Raw genomic sequence first — 20,072 nt, forward strand, 5'->3', positions numbered from 1 at the left:
GGGCAAGGCATCACTTCAGGCTGTTTGTGTACACACTCCAACACAACAAGCTCTCTGCTCCTCCATCATTCCTCTCACCCCCGCAACCTCTCGCCTGTCCAATTGTCTCCCACCACAACACACACACATGCACACACACACACGCACGCACACACACACATACACACACATGCACGCACACACACACATGCAGGCACGCACGCACGCACGCACACACACACACACATACGCATGCCCACACACACATACACGCACATGCACACACACAAACGCACACACACACACGTCATGCCCATGCACACACGCGCACGCATGCACACGCACGCGCAAACACATGCACACACACACACACACACACACACATACACGCACATGCACACACACACATGCACACACACACGCACACACACGCACACACACAAACGCACATACATGCACATGCACAAACACACTTCAACCTCTCTTCTTCTCTCTTCCCCTCCCAACCTCTCACCCCTGCAACCTCTCGTTTGTCCAATTGCGTCCCACCACCACACACACACATACACACACGCACACACACACACAAACACACACATACACACACGCACGCACATACACACACACACACACTTCAACCTCTCCTCTTTACTCTCTTCCCCTTCCAACCTCTCACCCCCGCAACACACACACACACACATACACACACACACACATACACACGCACGCACATGCACACACACACACTTAAACCTCTCTGCTTTACTCTCTTCCCCTTCCAACCTCTCACCCCCGCAACACACACACACACATACACACACACACACACATACACACGCACTCACATGCACACACACACACTTCAACCTCTCTGCTTTACTCTCTTCCCCTTCCAACCTCTCAGTCCTGCAAGATCCCATCCCTCCATCCCCAAAACCCACTCACTCACTCCAGCCTCTCTGGTCGACCCGCTCCCTTTCTCCCTCTCCACCTCCTCTTCAACCTTGCATACACAAACATACATATATGCATACACACACACACACACACTGGCTCTCAGAGAGGGTTAATTGCCTGGAGAGACTGCATCAAGCAGAAGGCAGAGGGATTGACTCTGTGTGTGTGTGTGTGTGTGTGTGTGTGTGTGTGTGTGTGTGTGTGTGTATGCTGGCTGCAGCTGCACGCATTCATTGCTCTCCATCCGGTTCTCTTTCAAGGAGCTTGCACGTCATAAGTGGGAGGATTTGACTGGCATGTGTGGATTAGGGCACAAGCAGCACGAGGACTCTGGTCCCGCCTCAGGCCTGGCACCTCTCTCTATCTCCCTCTCTCTCCCTCATTCTCTATATCTCTCACTCTTACTCTCAATCTCCTTCATCGTTTCTCTCTCTCTCTCTCTCTCTCTCTCTCTCTCTCTCTCTATCTATCTATCTATCTATCTATCTATCTATCTATTGATCTATTAATCAATCTATCTATCTATCTATCTATCTATCTATCTATCTTGGATGTGGGAACATTTATACTCCTGCTTCTACTAGCTTTGCTAACACCGATGCTGAGTCTCGTGCTTCGACATCTTCATGGCCCTCAGGCCGAGAGAGACTCAGGTGATAAGATCCCGAGAAAGAGCCAGGTCTAGCAGCACACGTCTATCACACACATGGGCACACACACTGATTGGCATGACACTGCCCCCCCTCTGGCCTCAAGGCAGATACACAGGGTAAAGGTGTTCACTGGAAGAAAAAGTTGCCAAATGCACACACACACACACACACACACACACACACACACACTAAACCACACACAACGCTGTGGCACAGAACATGCTGTCATGGTATGTTCTCATGCCTTCAATCTACCACCTTTGACATGCATAAACACATTTGATCGCACACGCAGGATTAAGACCAACTTGTTCAAAAGTATTTACTTACGCACACTGATGGCGGTGCTCCCTTATCGTCGGCGCTCTCCGAGTACGGGTTGTTGAGCACCGTGGGCATGTTGTCCTTCCTCCAGAGGTCATCAAACACTCTGTCATTATCGGATGCCAGCTGCGAGGTCATGCCATTTCCCAGGCACAGATCCCTGAAAGGCAGGCAGACAGGCAGACAGACAAACACAGACAGACAGACAGACAGACAGACAGGGCTTGCGTCAGGATACCCCACACCCAAACATCTGTTTTCTGAAGTCCATTAGTCAGGCACTTCTTCCTCCCATGCCTACAAAGTCACTGGCCCACCTTTCTGAAGGTCACATGCAAAACACTCAAGCATCTGCTGGCTTGTTTATTTCAGCCAGTGAGTGCAACATCACAAACTGTCGTCTAATAAATAATGGTCCAATAAAAGCCCTATTTACTAAACACGCTTGAGCATGTGTTTATCAAGGCAGAATTGCATCTTGAGAGTCATGGTCACATATTTACAAACTAAGTGAGATAAGAGGCACTGGGCAGGTACGCAGAGAGGCTAAAACTGCAGGGGGATTGGTGGGACGTGTGTGTGTGTGTGTGTGTGTGTGGGGGGGGTCATGGTGCAAACTGTGTGTGGGTGTTGGAGAGAGGGGTCCTTGTAGGTCAAACTGATAAACTAGCTTTGTCCAGCAGCATTCAGGTGACTCATATGGGCGGCTTCAGCACTTGTGAGAGACACACGCACACACACACACATCTCTCTTACTCTCTCATTACCATGTCTCTCCCTCTCTACTTTTCTCTGTTTCTCTCTCTCTCTTCCTCACTGCTGCCTTTGAGTTTCTTCAATCAAACACAAACAACTAACGTCACTCTTTTCTAGACTAGTCTGTCACATCAAACCCTCAACTGCCTCGGTCTACCTCAAATCTATAAACCATCGACTGCCTCGGTCAACCTCAAATCTATAAACCATCGACTGCCTCGGTCTACCTCAAATCTATAAACCATCGACTGCCTCGGTCTACCTCAAATCTATAAACCCAGTACAAGTTTGATTTTGTCAGACATTAATGTCTTTTTTATTTCCATGACTATCAGTTGCTTCAAAACCTTGATGTTTGATTAAGTGCAAGCCTGTTTCATTTCAAATGACAAAGTCTGAAAATGACAAAGGTCCCTGGAGAAGAGCCCTTGAATCAATAGTCCCCTTTCCTCATTCTCTTTTCAAGGCTCTCTCCAAAAATGGATCCAGCCTTTGATGCTTAATGAGGAACTTTTCCAAATGGATGACATTATCAATTTGGTCAGTGGACTCTTTTCTCTTTGCCTCTATAATGTTATGTTCCGTTTCATTCTGGCGGTCCAATAGAAAAAACTCAAGAGCACCAGCAGTTCACTTAATCCACTAATCAGTGGATCGTTTCAACGGCGAATGGACTCGCTAGGGACAGAGAGAGGGGGAGGGAGTTCGGTACAGGCACATTAGTGCTAATTCCCTGAGAAAAATGATTAACCTCGGAGGATGGAGCGAAGGAGGTGTGGACAACTTGTGAGTCCACATCATTTTGAGTTGAGTATGTCGCAAATTAGCGTTCAATCTGCCATGCTTTCAAATGCAGTAATTAAAAACACAAAAGCAAATGACTGGAAAGGAAAAAACACAAAACACAATGCAACTTCTCAATTTAATATACATATTTTTCTAATTAAGACCAACTGGTACATTTAAGAATATGAATCTGAAATCTCGATTGTTAATGAGACCTACATTTATCCATTACAGTAATTATCCTTCTCTTAAACTAATCTAAAATCTAATATCTTCCTCTCAGTCTAAAGTAGGTCTAATTACTGCTTACTGCCTGAATCGGTTCAAACAATGGCATATCCCATGGCTCTGCATATTTCCATATTTACGTTATTATTTGGTACACATTAAGGCTGTTGATTTGAGAATGATCAAAATATCTGTTTAATGCGTACAGTGACATCTCTCTTACTTTAATGACTTGTTAGTCTTTATCTATAATTAAAGTTAAGTAGTGTGCCTGAGGAACTTCTGGGCATCACCCTTTATATAAAGAGGCACTTAAAGTACTGCCCTAAAGTAATTTACTAAAAGGTTAATATAACCTACTTTTGCATGTCACTAACATTTGACTTGGAGAACTGTTATTCATAACACATTTGTGAAAGCAAAATACTGCATCCACCAGACCACTCAGTATAACATAATTGTTCATGTTGGTCTACAGTAAAAACTGGCTACAGTTATGTGGGTCCTTCAGGACGGTGTGTAATAGTTACCTCTCTACTTGGACCTCGGCGTCTTTTCGGTCCACTGTTCTCTGTCCCTCTCCGTTCAGCTCCCTCTTGCTGTTCTTGATGAGCTTGAGCACGGGCTCGATCTCTTTCAGTAGGTCGTTGTTCTCCTCCACGCCATTGAGCAGCAGAGGAGAGTTGATGCCATCGCCACCGCCGTCCCTCAGGAGGGGATCCTGCTCAATGAGGGGGATGAGTGAGCGTGGAGGCTCCTTGCGTTGGCCCATGGCTGACGCCACCGTGGTCATGGACAGGTTCTCGATGGCTCGCAGCTCCTTGCTGCTGGCGCTGACGGGCGGGACGGGGCAGCACAACGGGCCACGCTCGAAGGACTTGGAGGCGGGGAAGACGATAGGCCGGGTGATGCGGATGGTGCGCTGCCGCCCGTCGCCCGTCAGAGTGGTCTCCAGGTGCGTGGAGAAGCCCTCTGGCCCGCGCAGGATGAGCACGGCGTGGCTCTCGGGCGACACGTTCTTGAGCGTCTCCAGTGCCCGCTCGTAGCTCATGTCCACCAGCGGCTTGTTGTTGACGGCCAGCACGATGTCGCCCACCTGCACCAAGCCGCACTCCTCGGCGGCGCCGCCGCGGATCAGGTCCGATACGATGACGGGCGGCTTGCAGACACGCTGCTTGACCAGGAAGCCCAGGCCACCCACCTTGCGCTTGAAGAGGCGCACGGAGATGATGTTGGGCTGCAGCTGACGCACGCTGGGCTCCGACTCCTGCATGGCGGTGGTGGTGCCGCTCGGTCTGTCCGTCACTGCTGCTGCTGCGCTAGCACAGAGGAGGAGCGCAAGAGAGAGGACATCAGGGGAGAGGAAGAGGAGGAAGAAGTGGACAGCAGAGGAGGCAAACAGCAGAAAGAGAGGAGAGGAGATGAGAAAGATAAGAGATGGTGGCAGAGAGGGAGAGAAGAAGAGAGTAGAAAAGAGGAAAGGGGTAAGAGAGGAGAAGAGAAGAAGATAGAACAGTAGAGGAGGTGTGAAGAGGAAAATAACATGGGGGAGAGGAGAAAAAGAAAGGCAAAAGGGGAAAGAGAGGACATGGAGAGGAAAGGAAAGGAAGTGAAAGGAAAAGAAAGGAGAATCAAAGAGGAGAAGGGAAAGAGAGGAGAGTAAAAGGGGGGGGGGATTGGAGGAGTGTGAGATGACAGGAGAGGACTGAATCTATTGTAACATTCAAAGGCACATGGAGGCCTGACATCCACACCAGTGGTCAGAGCACAGAAGTGACAGCACGCAAAATAGACTCATTTACAGGATTTAAAAAATGAGGCAGTTCATACAGTGAGGAATGTTATTTCTCCAAATAGCTCTCCCGGAGATCAGAGACGTGTGCTGTTTCAGAGAAGAACGCACTGGATCTCATTGAGGGGGACGGGTAAAGCAGCGTGGGGGAGCTACAATAACCAAAAAGGCCACTTTTAGTTTTAACCAATATCAACCAAGTCAGAAAACAGTCTGAGAAAGCACTACTCTGGGAGTCCATGAGTGATCTACAATGGGCTCCAGGTAAATAAAACAAATTGGACAGTAGTGTCCTTCATAGCTTGATGTTCTTTTGACCCCGTGCGCCCTTCCGCCCATAACACTCTCCTAGCGCTTTCATGCCAGACATAGCATTCTCTGGAATAAGGAAACAATGGCTTAGTGGGTATTGGGAGCTGCCATTTAGAAACTAATCCTCAATGATTAACTGATGACAATTAATATGAGTCTTATCTGAGAAGAGCCTACAGTAAGTCTGTGTGTCAGATTTTAATGAGTTAGTCAGCCAAGGCGCAGTATACCAAGGAGAGCGACCTCACATTGAGACGTTCAGGGAATTGCGTAAAGTAATATTAATTAATGACACATGCTACATGTTTAGTTTTTGCAGACTGCTGGAAGGAGATGGCATGCTTAAATCCATCTCTGCGCTTACAATGTCTAAACTGCCATAATAAATACGGTTTCGGTGTCTGTTCGCCAACACTATGACTCATGTCTTTCCACCTTTAAACATTGTCACTGTGGGCTATATTGTCACAGTCATGTTCCATCGAATTCCAAACAAATCTTAAAGCCTATGTGCACAACTAAATTTTTCGTGGTTTCTGATAACCGCTTGAAGATAAATGAGTTTGATACCATTGATATTTACTCATTTATTTCTCTATTAACAATATTGTAATAACGGGTCACGTTGAATGTGGGCAAAATCAAGATCAGTTATAGAAATGCAAAATGCATCGCTGCAGCCATATGCATCGTTGATGACAAACAATATAATGGTGGCTTACTTCACATAATGTTTTACATTTTTGTACATATGGTCTACAAGTCCCCCTTTTGGCAAGAGTATAGCCTACTTATTGCACGTGGGGAAATGCGTTGTTGCCTCTGATAAATCGGGAACAGTGCTGCTTGTCAGATTTAACCAAAAAGTTTTACATAGTTCGAAAGTATGAAGACACCGTGTATCAGTTTATAATGATTTCAAAAAGCCCACAACAGAAGCAACAGAGCTCGTTGTTCATGAAGTCAACGCCGAGTAGTAAATGATATCATATGAACGCACACTAGTTGCTCTTAAGCGACGTGTCTCGGGGTAAAGCTTGCTGAAAATCTTTATTTGTGTACAGTTATTTTAGGTCAGAGCTTTCTTGATAAACGAGTATCAAACTTTCAAACCGCTTGTTTTGATTTAGTTTTAAGATAACCCATGAAATTGCAAGAGTAGTGCTCACCTTCACAAAAGAAATAACGGAGGATTTCAAAACGTCTGGTTACTCTCCTCTTTTTGAGATATCCTCTGTGCAAAGACTTCAAAACAGATATTTTCGTTCCTCAGATGTCTTTAGAATATTCGCCCGTCCAACTTGAAGCTGTCACATCAGAGAGGCGGCATGACTGAGATAGTCATAGCCGCTTGGCGCTGCATTAGAATATGGTAAGGGTGGAAAGCGGTTATGAGCTCGCAGCGGGTCGTGCGCGGGCATTTATTCTGTGGTTGTACTGCCTTCTCTTCTGTCATCAGAAGGACTGGTCCCTTCTGACGTACCAGTGCTTTAATGGCTCTGTTTACAACCTTATTGACTGCAGAAAAAATGCAGAATATCATTTCAACTGATGGCCAATTATTCACAATGTTTTTAATTAATAGGAGAGGTCGTGTAATGGACGCAATCCACGTTTGATTATTATACTGTCATTCCTTGTCATGTTTTCTTTTGGTTATTAATTTCCAGAATGCAAAATTATTTTTATTGTTTGAAATAGTGTTTGATATTTTAGATCCCCCTTCTCTGCCATTGCAACCAGGTGGACAAATATTTGTTTTTGTTCGCTTGTTTTTTGGTTCCCAAGCTTGCAGTTTTGGAATGACCCCCCCCCCCCCCCCCCCCCCCCCACACACACACACACACACCACCACCACCAGTTTTGGTATCTCAACAGCTTGGCTATAATCGTTTGAGTAGTGTAGATTGTTATGACACTCACTGAGCTTTTGATCTGTATCTTATCTCTGGTGTCATATCACATCATTAAAAGTGTAGGGCTGTATGCTATACCATAATGAGTCAACTGAAGCTTAGTTAGCTTGCACACGTAGGCCTAGTGTTTGTACTTTTGTGTTTGGATAAACAGGCCTTCATCTTGAACTGAAGAGTAACACTGAGTTTGTTGAATGTCACACCTTGTGAAATTATGTAGGATGGGTGTAATTATAATGATTTATTACCCCTGTCCTCAACCAGCAGCCAACCTTTGCACCTTGACTTCAAAGATGACCCTACTCCCCCACCCCACTGCTACAAAAGTTCTGCAGAAGTGGACAGTGACAGAGGCAGGGGACCGGGACACCGCACAGAGCACATTTAGTGCTCGTGCAGGAGGTGTTTCTTCCTGTGTGACGTAGGAAGACAGTACACACACACACACACACACACACACACACAACACGCACACACACACATACACAACACGCACACACACAGGGGCGGACCTGGACACTTTGAGGCCCAAGGCAAAAGATCCCGAGGCCCCTCCGAGCTTAACTAGCCATTTTCTGTTTATTTTTTCTCAATTTTTCATGGTCATGTAATAATGTTCAACCGTGAATCTTCTGGGTGGTTTATCTGCATTTTTGGGGAATTCAAAGTTCTTAATTTGCACAGGGCCTTTTTTTTTAACGATTTCAACTCGCTCTGCATTTCTTAGGCTACGGTGTCTGGCCATAACGCAGGGTCGTCACTGATAACTGTAGCCTAGTGCTAAGTATTGTGTTAGGGCTACTCACGTACTGGTTTCGTTTGCACCCAAAGCTTCTGCTACTGAAATGGTGTCCGTAGCAGCACCAACAGCACCATTGCGGACTTCGGCAGTGACAGTGATCCCTCACGACTGTTTCACTTAGATCAACATCATAATCATCATCATCATCAGTAGAAGAATATGTAGTAGGCTACAAGAGCTATCCAAAATAGCCTACTTTCTTCCGTGGAAGAATTCTTCGACTGGAAGAAGTTGGTTAATTTAGTCAATTTCTTTCTAAATTCTTCCTCCTCGCTTTTTCTTTTTCTTTAATCACTTCCACTCTGGAAACGTTTCATGGCTGGCTGTCAATCGCTCAACTCCACTCCTCACCAAGACCTCGTTCATAGCAAGTTGCTGCTATGGTGACAGAAAGCGGACCTGCAGTCATTTGATTTTATGATGAGTTTATGAGCAAAATATTTTTATTATGGATTAGAATATATTGTTTGGATGCGGTGATCATTTATTAAAAAAAAAAACGAAATAGGCTACGATACGGGGATGACGAGGCCCCCTGGTGGCCGAGGCCCCAGGCAATTGCCTGACCATGCCTAATGGCAGGTCCGCCCCTGCACACACACACACACACACACACGCGCGCATACACACACACACACACACGCGCGTGCATACACACACACATACACAACACGCACACACACACACACACAGACCCACACACACACACACGCACACACACACACACACACACACACAGCCTGCTGGCTTGGCCATGTCATTATGTCAATCACTTCCTGCTTGAGAGCTACCATCTGCCCTCTAATAAAGGCTAGCACTGGAGATGGATCACTGTACTGTGGATCTTCTAAGCCTCTGTGTGTGTGTGTGTGTGTGTGTGTGTGAATGGAAGGGGGAGGGAGCTTCTTCTAAAATTATGTCTCTTACGCTGTATGCCTCTGTCTGCTTTTTGGGCTCCCTGGAAGTGTGTGTGTGTGTGTGTGTGTGAGAGAGAGAGAGAGAGGGGGGTGGAGGGGTGGAGTGTGTGCGCTCGCACGCACGCCTGTGTCTATGTGTATAATTGAGAACTGAGGTCCACTCTGTGTCTCCTAATGCCTAATGCCTCTTAAAGTGTTGACATTGCCTCAGTCCTTGATGAATGTGCTGAAACAGTGTATGCGCATTCTGCTGGACCATATGGGGAAGTAGACGTCACATCTGCATCCTAAGGGATGCACACGTCATTAACATCTTAGCCACTTGGAAGAGGAGGGATGATATGGATGCTTAAGGCCAAACCATTTCATCATATGGAAGAGAAGATGCCTAAGGTGACTTACACACCTGAGTCTACTGTTTTTTTCTCTCTTTCTCTGTTTGTTCATTTTATCTTTCTTCTTCCTTGACTGAGAATGTGCTATTTATGTATTTCTTTTAATTGTTCCTTAGGCCTGATGTATGTGCCATCATTTGGGCTTGACTTGTGATTCAGGTTGCTATGGTAACTATCCTTTTTTATTGTGTTTAGTCACATAATCTTCCATTCTTATGATATCCAGTCTATTAGCTCAGTTATTTTACTCAGTCTGCACTTGTAAAAGCTCTGTTGCCAAATTACATAGCAATTTTAGTGGGTGATTCGCTGTAGACACACAAAAACTTCTACACAGATTTCAAAAAATGAATTAAATCTCTTCTTGTTGTGTATGTCCATTGGAAGCACATATTTTTTATCTAAGTCAGCCAGTCCCATTATTCTCTCCACACACACACAAACTCACACACACACACACACACACACACACACACATGCTTATTAGGTATTAACAGTGCACAAGCAGTTAACAATTCAATACTAACAGTTAGTTAACTGTTGTTATCCTCACACGGCTCTTCACAAGGCAAGTAGAATATGGAGCTAAATTTGTCTCAATAATATTTGTATGTGCAGAGGGGGATCCACAAAAATGTCTTGATTTGCATGTGTGTTTTGATATCTACAAATAAAAAAAATCATATTTGTAACTCGTATATTGATTTTCACAAATATAGATGTGCATTTGTAAATAAAATGCCATTTGTAAAACCGAAAATTTCATTTGTGAAATGTGATTCTGCATTTGTGGATCACCAGCACACACAGTTTTCGTTTTCACATTTGTGGATCACGTATTTTTGAGACAAACTTTGCGGCAGAGAGCAGCCACCCAGATCCACAAGTAGCCTGCTGACACTTTCTAATCCAGTAGATGGCAGTGTTGTTCTATGGGACTCATAACTCACAGAGCTTAGCGAAATTATTTCTTAAATCTAACAAGTTATGCCTTTTACAACAAACTTTTTGATGAAAAAGTGGTGTTTAATTTCCATAATCTTTGTTTAGTAAACGCATAAAACCGTCATATGGGTCCGCTTATTCTGTGTGGTACGGACCCGTTTATCAGATATCAACCGGCTTTATTTGACATGTGAAATGTTATTGGTAATTAATTATCCTGAAAAATCTGTTTGCTACACATTTGCTAACAGGTTTGTTATAGGTTCACCCAGGCTAAAGTTAGTAACGATTTCCCAACAGCTCAACTAATAAACATAAGCTAGGCTACAAACACAATAGGGGGGGAAAAAAACTTTACATATAAGTGTCTTATTATTTTTTATTCAACAACCTGGCTGTAGAAGTGCAATCCCAGACAAAGTCATGTTAATTCCACTGTTCCCATCGATATTCTTCAGTCATCTCCATGGTCAATCTGAAACAACACAAAATAAACATCAGCCATTTATTACTTTTTGAAAATAGGCTAAGTCACAATTACACTCGTTTTTTATCATCAGTCATCCTATTAGTGTTATCACTGTTTTTCCAAAATAGTTATTGTGATGGCTGTTTTGCTCAAGCTAAGCTAGTATATTGCTGGAAAATAATAGCATATAACCTTACAGTGAAGTTATCAATCGCTCGGCTGCTTGTTGTTGTTTCTGAATAAACCAACAGAGATAAAAAGCAGATAGCCTACATTGAAAAGTTGGGCTGTGTCCTAGTCCAACCGCAGGCTGGCAAATCATGTCAAAAGATTGATAGTGAGCAAACCAAAGATCCTTGATTAACGTTACTGCTTGGACTTCTTCATGTGTGGCAAGAATATGGGTTTGTCTGTTACTGCACTGTTAGATCTGACACAAACAATTGACTACTTTTACTATACTGCTAATAAAAATAATGAAACGAGCATATGATCAATATTGAGCCAACTATATCTGCTTTTCCAGCCTTACTGTAGAAATTAAGTGGACATGGGAACATAGTGCACCCCATGGTTTTTAAATTTGTGCGATTCCAAAATACCTTTTTTTTCTTTAGCAGCCAGTTGACAATGAAGTAGGGAAAGGACAGTCAATTTAGCAGAATCAGCACCTTAATTAATGTCATTACCACCTGAGTCTGCTGTGAAAAAATGGTCCTTCGGCTCATATCAAATCAGTGTTTTGTATTTTAAACGCATCTCCTGACTTCCAGTTGAGTTGCGGAAATCGGACCTGGGACAAATCTGTCAACCGGTAATAAAACAACATTGCTAGCAGAGCTGAAACCTCTATCAGGAGCAGATCTGGCCCACAGTCAGATACTTTATGTCCGCTACAGGCGGATCTAAAGGCTTTTATGCGGATCCGGCCCAAAGGAAATTACTATCTGGGTTGTTGATGATGCAGCGAAACATATCATTGGTGGAAACAGTGGCCATGTGTAATACCCCACCCCCTAGATATTTTCTGTCACGGCCTATGTCGACATTTTTCTAATCTAAACCGAGTGATTAATACAAGGATACAAGGAAGTTTATTGTCACATGCATATAATTACTCGATATAAGAAATGCAGTGAAATTATGTCTGGTGTCAGCCTATTTGTGCATTTATGGGGGGGTAAAAAGTGCAGTAGAAGAGGGGCTTAGTAGATTAGATGTCAAGGGCTGCATAAGAAAGGTGGGGGAGGGGGGCGGGCACCAACAAGGAGCACCCAAGAGCAACAGGGGCAAGGAAAAACTCCCTTACCAAGGAATAAACCTTGGGCAGATCCACGGCTCAAGGGGCTAACCCAACTGCCAGGGGTCTTGGTGTGTGTGTTGGGGGGATGACAAGGGAGATGGGATAGTGTGCTGTGTATTATGGGGAGAGGGCAGTGTGCAATATGTGTGTTGGAGAAGCTTCCTCATGAGACAATGTGCTGTGTATTAGGGGGGGGGGGCAGTGTGCTGCAAGTATGTTGGGGATGTGTGTTGGAGAAGCTTCCTGATGAAATAATGTGCTGTGTATGTACACTGTAAAAAATAATACTGTGGTTTTGTTGCTTTAACATAATTTGTTTAGTTAATATAACTAAACTCTGTGAAAATTGTCGAGTCAAAAAGAAATACTAAGTTTTCACTGATTCAACTTTGTTCTAAGTTCAATGAACAAGCACTTTGTTGTCTTCACTTAAATGAACAAGTAGCCCTAACAAAACACGACACATGCTCGTTACTGCCACCTCTGGCCAAACCTGTTTACATCACTTTGCCCTGTTGGAAGAAAAGCACATGGAGGAATCGTCTCAACTTTCATCCGACGTAATCCGTCAATATTCAGTGTTTTTGGTGAGTAAACTTTAGTACACAACCACTCAATGAATTGAATGAGTAGAACTATTTCCATATAATTGGATGAAACACTTCGTAGATATTTTCGCTTAACCACATATCTCGCTAGTACCAGTAAAAGCTAGCTATCATAATGCTGTAATGTACCAAGCCACTTGAAGAAAACAAGTCTTTTCTCTATTCCTTATGGTTATTTCCCCTTGTGTATTTAAAATAGCTAAGGAGATGTTTTTGTTTGTTTGTTTAAGGCAAGCCAAGTTGGTTGGTGGTTATCTATTTGCATACATTCACTTAGATGGGTACGAACTAGCCTGCTAACTAACGGAAGCTTCTCTTGTCCATCAGCATGTTCTCCCTTCACAAGGACTAATGACAATTTAACCTTAATTCAGATTAGTAAGGGTGATATGTTTGTTTTCACAGTTTGAGCCAAAAGTTTACTTTAAAAACAGCACTGAGAGTGTGTGGCAAGAAATGAGTCAATATCAAAGATCGATCCTTTAGTAGCCTACATCCTATATCAACCATCTCCGATGCTATTTAGCACAGTGGACATAAATGTAGAATATTATTAACCCATTAAGCATATCTTTATTAAGCATGACTTCATTCTCACTATGTTTAGTATAGGTGATAAAAGTTACCTAAGCATTTTTACAGTGTTCATAGAAAGTCCTCATTCAAATCTGAATAATATTGTGTATCATAATGTAGGCCATGTAGTATCAATGTTTAACAGATATCTCAATAGGCCTAATGCTTTTACAAACACATTTTTGTGCATTAAAATCTCAGATGCTTGTAATTTATCTCTGTTACAGAAGAGTGTTAATGAAGTGGACCTGTAAACTGAGCCCATTTTCAACACGGAATCAGAGGGTCATCAGAAGATATACTCTGAAGCACGGACAGCACAGCCACTTTTGCCCCTTGCTCTGCTTGTTTTATCACCTTCAGAAAGCAAGTTGACCTCAACGGACAGTTCTACACACAATTGACTTTTTTTTATTTTATAGTGTCACCAGGTATTAACAGAATTGCCTGTAGAATGAACACAAAAATATTGATTTAATGTCTTTTATCTTTTCTTTTTTGTTGTCATATTCTGCATTCACTGCATCCTCACGGAATTCAACTGTCTGATGTCTGCTGATCTCTTGAGAACCTTCCTCAGTGAACTTGATGAATATCTGCCCATGTTTCTTGTCCTTTTCAGAAAAAGGGACCCTGCCATCACAAGCTCCAAGACATTCTTAGATAGCTTGATGCTCATGTAAGTATTGAACATATGACTCCTGCATTCTATGATGTGAATATTAATGAGCTCAGAGTTTTTTCTATTTTGTTTTTGTTTAACATTGTGTTTGCATTTGTGTGTTTCCTTTTGCATTTCAGGATTCCAACCAGAATAAGCAAACAACCTGCTTGGCATGCCCCACTTTCTTCGTCAAGATACTTCCAGCATTCTAAAGACCTGTGAGGTAGGTTTAGCAAATGACTTTAAATGTGATTTGGAAGCACTGGTTGAAATACAAGGACATGCTCTACAGATGGAAACTCATCATTTTATAAAGCATGTAACATTGTATTTGAACTAAGCAGATTATTTTAACTGTTCTAAACTGTAATAGAATAAAAGCATGTCCCTGGTAATGAGTTAAATATTCACCTTTCTGGTGATTTGTTTTTCAGCCAACTGGTCCAGTTGAAGATGTCTTAAAAGAAACCAGTGTGGGGATCCTGATCGTGTATGAGGACTGCAGCAAATGCGTAGTTCTACAAAATCAATCACATATGTCTTGTTTTGGAGGAACAGTTTATCGTCATGGACATTTCCAATATTCCAAAGGCCTTTGAACTCTTTGGACTGATGGGTCTCAATATGGACTACCCGAAGCATCTAAAATTCACGTTTGAAGTACAAAAGCTATTCTTGAACATTGGAAGGAGCTCCTCTTCACATGAACATTGCAGCTGCTTTCTCCAAAACAGGCTGCTTGGTAAAGAGTAGTACAACAACCTTCCGTAGAACTTGGACTTGGTCCTCAGTTTTGATTTGTTTTTATGTGTGTTTTCAGATTATTTTTTCTAATGTAGCATAATGGGTTTCCCCCCCCCCCAAATTTGATGTGCTGTACATCCACCTGTGTATTTTTAGTTAGTTTTTGTTTTTTTCTTCGATATTATGATGTGCATCCTCTCTTTGAAAAAAATAAGTATAAAAGTTTTTAAAAGTTAATAAAACTAACAAGGAAAATACATGTCTGAACAAATTTATTTCAACTAATGATCCTATTTTGAAACAACATGTAAATTAATCAAGTTAACTTACATGGCTTTTTTGACACAACAAGAGTCTATGTAAAATTTTCAGTTGACTTAACTAAGAAAGATAAGTTAAATCAAATTTAATTTTATGTCAAGTTAACTCAAAAACGTTATGTCAAGTTAACTCAAAAACGTAAGGCAGCGGGGTAACAAACCTTTTTAAGTTAAAAGGGCATATTATTTTTTACAGTGTAGGGGGGGGGCAGTGTACTGCAAGTATGGTGAAGGGACTTACTATTGCAAGCAGAGTACTGTATGTATGATGTATGTGAGTGATGACAGTGAAGATGTGTGTGTGGGCGGGAGGGGAGTGGAGCAGTGACTGTGTGTGTGTGTGTAGTGTGTGTGTGGGTAGGTGGGGGCAGTGTGCTGTAAGTATGTAGAGGATGTGTGTTGAAGAAGATCCTGAAGACAATGTGCTGTGTATGTTGGGGGGGGGGGGGGCAGTGTGGGGCAGTGTGCAGCAAGTATGTAGAGGAGGCTTACTGTAGCAAGCAGTGTGCTGTATGTATGTGAAGTGATGACAGTGACGATGTAAGTGTGTGTGTTTTGTGTGTGTGTGTCGGGGATGGGGGTGGGGGGGCAGAAAGGCTAGGCAATCAAGGACAAAGGACAATGAAAAATAATAAATAAAAAGTTCTATGGAGATGTGCAAAAGTTGGAGAAAGTCAGATATGTGTGTGTGTGTGTGTGTTTTGACGTGTGATGAAATAAGAAAATAAAAAAAGGTCTGTAGTATAGGGAGAGGGATGTAAAAGTGCTAAAAGTCATATAGGTGTGGGGGGGGCGTGGTTCATGAGTGCTGAGGAGTGAATGAGTGCAAAGTCAGTATAGTGTGAGTTCAGAGTTGGGAAATATCTCCTGAGTCTCTCAGTTCTGGCTTTGTGACTACATAGGCGTCTTCTTGATTTCAGCGGTAGGAATAATCCATTGTTAGGATGAGAAGAGTCCTTCAGAATCTTTTGGGCTCTTAGGAGTACTCTTCTGGAATAGATATCTTGTAAAGCAGGGAGTTGCTAGCATTGTCATTGCCATCAGCCAAAACCTAAACCTATTGCAAGCATATTAAACAGTTAACTTAAGCCGACCAATATGAGTCATTATTTGTGTTAAATATCTATGTTGGATAAAATATATAGCCTGGACTAATTTCTGGGTATCGCACACTTTATCAACTGTCACGTGGCTTAACGGCACCGCGTAGGTGCACTGCGCGCTCGGCTGGAGTTCGCATCCTATCTCTTCTTTTCACCTCTGAGTAAGAGTAGGCCTACGAGACACAACAATAGGTTTTGACCATACATATTTAGTTACTCTACATCGAGAGACCAAGACATCAGTCAAAAACAACTGAATCTACGTGTCACACTAGTTCACCTGCAGGTAGCGAGAAGCTAGAGGACAATCTCACATCATTAGAAAATCAAACCTACAACGCTGGGATAACAAGTCACCTGCTTTAGCCACTACACCATTTATCACTGTGCTGATCTAAAGAGTCTGTGAAGATTATAATTACTAGCCTATCAAAAAGCAAGGCAATACTCGAATTAACATAAATAGCAAGAATGAGCCACGTAGGGGAGTCAGTCTCTTAATGAATTTGTATTCACACAGTAGTAAACTATATTGTGCTTCTTGTTCACTAAACGTGAAGTTATGTCTTGTAAACACCCCGCTGCTTCAAGCTTCGCTCGGTTGGCAGATCCTGTAACCTGCTCTAACTTATATTTAATAACGTTAACGTTACAGTTTATTCACTGTACTGAGTGTTCCTAAAGTACAGTAGTATTTTTCTGTCATACTTATGAGACTTGTATGTATGCGCTTGATATATTGGTGTATACTGATGTGTTCGCATTGTAAACTTGAGAAAGTCTAGCCTAGCACTACTTACCATTCACCTACTTACGTCAGGCTGAGAAAAAGTACTAGCTAGCTGGAGCACGCTCGTTCAAATGTAATCGTGGGTGCTATTATTGGGTAAAAAAATACCAGGTTTATTATTTCTTTAGCTTTATTCATGCATGACTCCTTTTGTATTTGTTTGTTTAGGTGCACATGTGGAAATTGTGCAACAATGCTGTCAGAGCCTGAGAATTTATGCTGCCAGGAGGTACCACAGGTAACATGATCTTTCCTATACTTATGTCAGCAATGTATGATTGCAGACAAGATGCCACTTTAGATACTTACCTTATGTTATGCATAATAGGTTACAAGACGGCTGCAGCAGCTGGATGAAAGTCCTCCATGTAGGATAGGCAAACAGGTTCTAAACCTGGACGGTCTAAATGTGTTCTCACTGCAGAATGCATGCAACATTTACAGGGCTGACTACGGTCCTTTACAGTTATGGGGAATAGAGCAGTGAGTTATCTGTAATAACCTACTTACATTCACTGTTCATACAACATAATAAAGCAAATATAGTCTGCCAAAGCCTCTTTCAGATTTTTTTCTTGAACTTATAGCCAAGTATTTCCTTAGCAAACTGTATATTACACAAATTCACATGAAGCATTTTACACATGCAATAAACATTTATTTACCACTGTCATTGTACATAAAAATACAGTATTGAATGATTCACTGATTCCAAATTAGACATACATTATAAAACCTTTTGACTAACAATGTTCATTTTTCTCAGTCGTTACAGGTATTAAGCCTACAGAAGTTTTGTGAGCTGGTGCTGGGGCTTCCTTGGTAGAAAGATACGGGTAGTGATCGCCTCATGTGTCGTGACGGGAGTTTCCTGACGCCCATGGAAGATATGTAGGCTTCAAACTCCCGCCCCTTGATTGAATCTTGAGACATAGCTGGCGATGACCTCCTCCTTGTCTGGATGCTCATATTGTGAAGACAGGTCCGGCGGGATGTTTATCTTCAGAATCTTGTCTCCATACGATGATGGGTCAACAAAGACTTTCTCCATGATCATGTCCATCAAATCATCAACATACCCTGTGCAATACACATACACACAAAAAAGTGAATCACTAGTATAATTTACTACATTATTCAACAACTGTTCATTTTGCACATGAAATTTTGTAGTTTCTCAGGTATTTAAATACGTTTGTTTGGTTTTATTTATTGTGTTGAAAGCACTGTTGCAGTACTTTGTCATGTACAATGTAAATGTTTGTTTTTGTGTAAAAAAAACAAAAACTTACGGAATGTAGCGTCTGTCTTCACTGGTCTGGCTCTGCACTCTCCCTTCCTGGATTTTGGAAAGCTCAGTTTGTAAAGAGGATCCCCTGAAGATGTGGTGGCTTGTCCTCGATTAGCATTCTCATTATAATGCAGTGCAGCCAGTCTTGGACAGTAAAAAGAAAATCAGACATGAAGACAATTTCAAGGAATGGGCAAATATTATCAAAGAATAAACAGTTTAATTTACCTGCACAGCATTCCCAGATATGGATAGACCACGTTTTGGGGTGCGAACCGCAGAATGACACTATGGAACGCCTCCAAAGAGGACGTCTGATAGTGGGGACTGAGTTTGGCAATATCCTTCAGGACAGTCTTCTTGGTCAGCTCCTTTTTCTAGATTGTAGAATGCAGGAGTTCCTGCAAGACAAAAAAATATATATATAGTACATATCATATTTTTGGTAATGACCAAGAAGACAGTTGTGTGCCAACACTCTTTCAGGGGGCTCAGTCTGGCAACCAATATATTTTGTAGCTGGTCTTTCCTCTGTATGTAATGTTTATGATGTACTGGCCTATACAAAAAGAGAAATTACATCAACTTCATCTTAACGTTACATGTATGCCAACAGCTACATTAAGTAAAAAAAGGATCACTAATAAATACTACACAAGAGAAGAAACTAATTACAAATAATGGTTGGCTTTGAGTGTAAATTGTCCAGTGATGTAGCAATTTCAACCATACACTCAACACTAACATATTCCAGTTCAAAAAACATTTCCAAACGCATTATTTTAGCAAATTCCCCGAAGCCGCCGAGGATGTGTACTGCATGACCGATTTTGTCACAGGGTTTGAATGTCGAGACAATGCTGATTGCTAAGCAAGCGGTTAGCGTTGCCTTGTACGGTGGCAAAACACTACCTACTTGGTTAGTTTAGCAAAACACTGCTTGGTTAGTTCATATAGAATTGCAAAATAAACACAGGTAAATACGTGCACAATTAGACATCTCCCTTATACATGAATTAGCTGCTAAAAAGATCAGAAACATATGTTTGGATTAGGGGCGAGCTAGGCCTAGCTACTGTATCTTCTGATGTGGTGGGCAAAAATCTACTGTAGCTTGACGACCAAACTTGTAATCTCGCCCACACACACACACACTTGTTTTAAACTGACTTTTTGTTGCGCAACCAATTACAGCATATACATCTTTTACAAATGCACAACTTTCGAAAGTTTCGCTGGACAATGGCTTTGCAGGAGAAACCAAGCAGACTTGTAAACTAATGTTAGAAGCTAGCGCTAGCGGTTAGCCGCCTCGGTGTCAATGGCAAAACACTGCTACAACACACACGAGTTTACCCTAATTTACAAATGAAATTGTATAGAACTACTTACATGTTCCTCATCTGCAGGTATTTCGCGCAAAGTTGGAACTGCGCCGTCGT

General features: G+C 42.3%; 1 protein-coding gene and 1 long non-coding RNA gene across 4 annotated transcripts in view; one reads left to right on the top strand and one right to left on the bottom strand.

Annotated features, from left to right (window-relative positions):
* nos1 (nitric oxide synthase 1 (neuronal)) overlaps positions 1–4,956 on the bottom strand; it is a 46,601-nt gene extending 41,645 nt beyond the window's left edge. Inside the window, exons 1-2 of one of the 3 annotated variants that reach the window (XM_076269487.1) lie at positions 4,214–4,956; positions 1,955–2,073 (exon numbers count right to left, since the gene is read on the bottom strand). In XM_076269487.1, the coding sequence (XP_076125602.1) occupies positions 1,955–2,073; positions 4,214–4,956 (862 nt within the window). Of the gene's footprint in view, positions 1–1,925; positions 2,074–4,213 lie in introns of all 3 variants that reach the window. The other 2 variants (XM_076269488.1, XM_076269486.1) reach the window with 2 other exon arrangements.
* Positions 4,957–14,306: 9,350 nt separating this feature from the next.
* Positions 14,307–15,236, top strand: LOC143106026 (uncharacterized). Its single transcript, XR_012983608.1, has 3 exons — positions 14,307–14,397; positions 14,520–14,605; positions 14,817–15,236. It is a non-coding gene; the product is annotated as an uncharacterized LOC143106026 (long non-coding RNA).
* Positions 15,237–20,072: the final 4,836 nt, after the last annotated feature.

Source organism: Alosa pseudoharengus, unplaced genomic scaffold (genome assembly GCF_046254945.1).
Source record: "Alosa pseudoharengus isolate Yale_2024_CS ecotype anadromous, Long Island Sound unplaced genomic scaffold, YU_APseudo_1.1 YU_APseudo_1.1_scf_6, whole genome shotgun sequence".
In the NCBI taxonomy this organism is placed as follows: Eukaryota; Metazoa; Chordata; class Actinopteri; order Clupeiformes; family Clupeidae; genus Alosa; species Alosa pseudoharengus.